The 3,518-nt window shown below is 43.1% G+C and overlaps 1 protein-coding gene across 1 annotated transcript; it reads left to right on the plus strand.

Annotated features, from left to right (window-relative positions):
• The first annotated feature begins 222 nt into the window (after positions 1-222).
• Positions 223-1,749, plus strand: LOC147423916 (large ribosomal subunit protein eL15z). Its single transcript, XM_086501726.1, has 4 exons — positions 223-374; positions 450-616; positions 1,013-1,210; positions 1,349-1,749. Exons 1-4 carry the CDS (start codon positions 371-373, stop codon positions 1,592-1,594), a joined length of 615 nt encoding a protein of 204 aa, XP_086357852.1. The 5' UTR covers positions 223-370; the 3' UTR covers positions 1,595-1,749.
• Positions 1,750-3,518: the final 1,769 nt, after the last annotated feature.

Genomic DNA, 3,518 nt, shown 5'->3' on the forward strand with positions numbered 1-3,518 from the left:
CAAAAACGGAGGCATATCTTTCTTTCTCCCAAAAACAAGCGGCCGTGTCCACATCGTTCAAAGTTTGTGGACCGCATTTATGCATACTCTTCCATCGATCGGCTCAACATAGAGCATGCAAACTTGTAATTGTTTGTTCCTCCAATTAAAAAACCTCCTAGGGTCTCATGGGATTGTTCCTACGAAGTTAAAAATTCTTTTTCTTCTTCGTCTCTCTCTCTCTCTCTCTCTCTCTCTCTCCCCATTCTGTTGGCATGTAAAGAGGCTTACAAATAAGGACACAAGACTAGGGTTTTAGTTTTACGGCTCTCTATTTGCAGCTCTTTCTGTCCATAGACCAGCGCGAGCCGAGAAGCAGCCGCGCGACGCCATGGGTAAGCTGTGCAGCTCTTATACGCTCTGTGTCCGTCACGGCTGTCATTCTTGAGCTCATCGGTTCGTTCTTCCAGGTGCCTACAAGTACGTGGAGGAGCTATGGCGGAAGAAGCAGTCTGACGTTATGCGCTTTCTGTTGCGTGTGCGATGCTGGGAGTACAGGCAGCTGCCAGGCATTGTCCGCATCACTCGCCCCACCCGACCGGACAAAGCCCGTCGTCTTGGCTACAAGGCCAAACAGGTGAATGTACTTCCTATGTTTTGATTGTGAAGCCTGGTATCTATAGCCAAGCATTTACTCATTGCGCCTTTGAAGGATCCGAAGAGATCTGATGCAATTGCTTGTGCAATCCTCATGATGTCTTACGCCAGATATCCTTGCCTTGTTTCATCGTTGTCAAGGGCAAGTGCCCTAGTTTTCCATTCTGTGATAGGAAACGATTTGGAGTGTCCTGTCGATTGTCTCTGCTGCGCTTTTCAGTTACATGAATCTTAGTGTGCGTCATGATTTTTTTTTTCATTATGCTCCAGTCAAAGTCGTTTTGTCTGCGACATTTACACGGGTTGCCAGAGGGTTTGATTGGGTGGTATTCTCTCCAGTGGATTTGATGCTTAAAAAATTGGATTCTTGTTCCAGGGATATATTGTGTACCGAGTCCGTGTGAGGAGGGGAGGTCGCAAGAGGCCTGTTTCCAAGGGCATCGTGTATGGAAAACCCAAGAACCAGGGCGTTACACAATTGAAGTTTCAGAGAAGTTTGAGATCTGTTGCAGAAGAACGAGCTGGAAGGAAGTTGGGTGGATTGAGAGTGCTCAATTCATATTGGATTAATCAGGTGATTTATATCTGCCAAGCCCTCTGCTATTTGATTAGGCCCCTATACTGTTAGTGCTTTTGAATGCTGAACTCGTTTTAGTTTCAGTGGTTGTGAAGGCTATTTGTCTCATGTCGGCCTCTGCTTGACCTTGTACAGGATTCCACCTATAAGTATTATGAAATCATCCTTGTGGATCCGGCTCACACTGCTGTCCGCAAGGACCCGAGAATTAACTGGATATGCAAGCCTGTGCACAAGCACAGAGAGCTGAGAGGCCTTACTTCTGCTGGCAAGAAGTACCGTGGGCTGAGAGGAAAGGGACACTTGTTCCACAAAGCGCGTCCTTCTATCCGTGCTACCTGGAAGCGCAACCAGACTCTATCTTTGAGGCGATATCGTTGATTGTAGTCTGGTCATTCGTTTAGAATGTCTGGTGGATATTTGATATCACACGGATGGATTTGCGGCCTTCTAGCTATACACTGAGAAGCATTTTTTTAAGCTTTGTGAGGGTTATCTGAAAGTCTCAAATTTTGAAGTTGCCATTTGGTTGCGTTGTTTGGGCGTCATGGTACTTGTTTTGCTCTAAATTTTTGTGCTAAACAGCCGCACAGGGTCATCTTATCTTAATGTCTCATGGGCAATTTTTTCTTACATTTACTGTTTCCAGGCCTTATTACACTGCCAGCTAAAACATTTTATCTAGATTTCTTCTGGGCTCTGTTTGCCTCCATGGCAGTTATCTGCCTGTGCCTGCCACATGTATGCTGTATGCTTTCACTAGTCATGCGGCTCTTATTACTCAAAAGGCTTTTTGGATCATTTGACCAGTAAGTTTAGGTCCAGTTTTTCATTTCTTTGCATCTGGGGGCAAGAAAACATATGTTATATACTTGCTTCGGGTAACTTGTTTAGAGCATCAAAATATTTTCGTTAATATCCTCCTCCCGGAGGACTTCCAGTTTGAACAAGCCCGAACGAGATGTGCTTGCTACAGACCTGAACGAGATTTGCTTACTACAGAATGAAGTTATTATAAGCAGGATGTCCTAAGGTTATATATTTCAGGATCTGCATTTTGTTTGGTAAATTTATGACCTTGTTGCATTTAAAGGTGAGTAGTGAAAGAACTTGCTTTGTAGTGAACTTATTGGCTGATTGTATGTTCATCTCATTACAGGTGCTGATTGCGGGCTTATCCTGTGAATCCACAGCGACACCATTGCTAACAATAATGTAATGCCACGTGAAGCTAAACATAGTTATGTAGATGTAATAACTACAAATAAGAGATTTGTTATAGCAAAATAAGGCATCACTAAGAAAATAAATAAATGTCAATATTTAGATGTATTCAACTTATCAATCTTTTATACTACCTATTAATGCTCGACTAAGCATCCATCGTGTTCGAAAGGTGTAGCTCCTGTGCATTCATACAGCCCAACATTGTCTCTGCTTGGTATAGATACTAATACTATTGTTTTGTTAGTCTTGGTCTGAATTAGAGGACTCCCTCCTGTTTTTGTTTCTTGTCTTAAGCTTGACTTTGGTTTTTTCTGTTGAGACGTTCTGTTGCTTATTGCAGACTGATTTTGAGGACTTGGTGCGGGTTGAAGGTGAGCTAATGTTTCATTTTCAAGATTTAGGCATAATCTTGAGGATCATCACTAAGGTTGAAATAAGACAAACTTAGATTTGAACGTGTGTCAATGTTTCATTATCAAGGTACAGGCAAAATTTTGAGAATCATCATGATGGTCAAGGTAAGACCAACTTAAATTGCAGACATTGAGAAACAGTTTGATGGGAACTCTGTTTATTATTTGCATGTTGAAAGAGATTTGCTTGGGTAGTTCTAGAGGAAGAATGCGGGTTGTAGTCTGTAGTGCTGGGTGGTCTTATATTTTTGATTGGGAGATGCTTATTCAATTATTGCAGCTGACTAAGCAAGCATGTCAGCTTTATCAATGACTGGTTAGGAAGAGGGAGCGTGGCACAAGTTTCACAACAGTGATGAATGCAGAAAAGACTGGTGGGATCACTTGTGAAAGGGATATGACTAGCTTGTCCTCGTCTTGGAGAGGCCCTCTTTCTTGTCTTCTGGTGAATGCGACTTCCAACTATCAGCTGTTGACCTGCTGTTGGTGTATTGACTTCGGTGACAGATTGATTAAGTCTGGGTTCAGACGGGGCGGCGGAAGAGGATTTCAGCGGAAGAAAATCCATGCCGTAAGGAGATTGAACTTCAAAAGGAAGTTCTATTTCCGGACTTTCTTAAACTTGCGCAAGCCCCCCCCCCCCCCCCCCACAAAAAACCACACAC

This window comes from Adiantum capillus-veneris, chromosome 26, assembly GCF_014529385.1.
Source record: "Adiantum capillus-veneris isolate H3 chromosome 26, ASM1452938v2, whole genome shotgun sequence".
Classification (NCBI taxonomy): domain Eukaryota; kingdom Viridiplantae; phylum Streptophyta; class Polypodiopsida; order Polypodiales; family Pteridaceae; genus Adiantum; species Adiantum capillus-veneris.

Bases quoted from the DNA above. Each gene is read 5' to 3' on its own strand.
- LOC147423916 (XM_086501726.1), top strand. The intron at 617-1,012 runs GTGAATGTACTT...TTCTTGTTCCAG, and splicing joins TTGGCTACAAGGCCAAACAG to GGATATATTGTGTACCGAGT. The intron at 1,211-1,348 runs GTGATTTATATC...GACCTTGTACAG, and splicing joins ATTCATATTGGATTAATCAG to GATTCCACCTATAAGTATTA.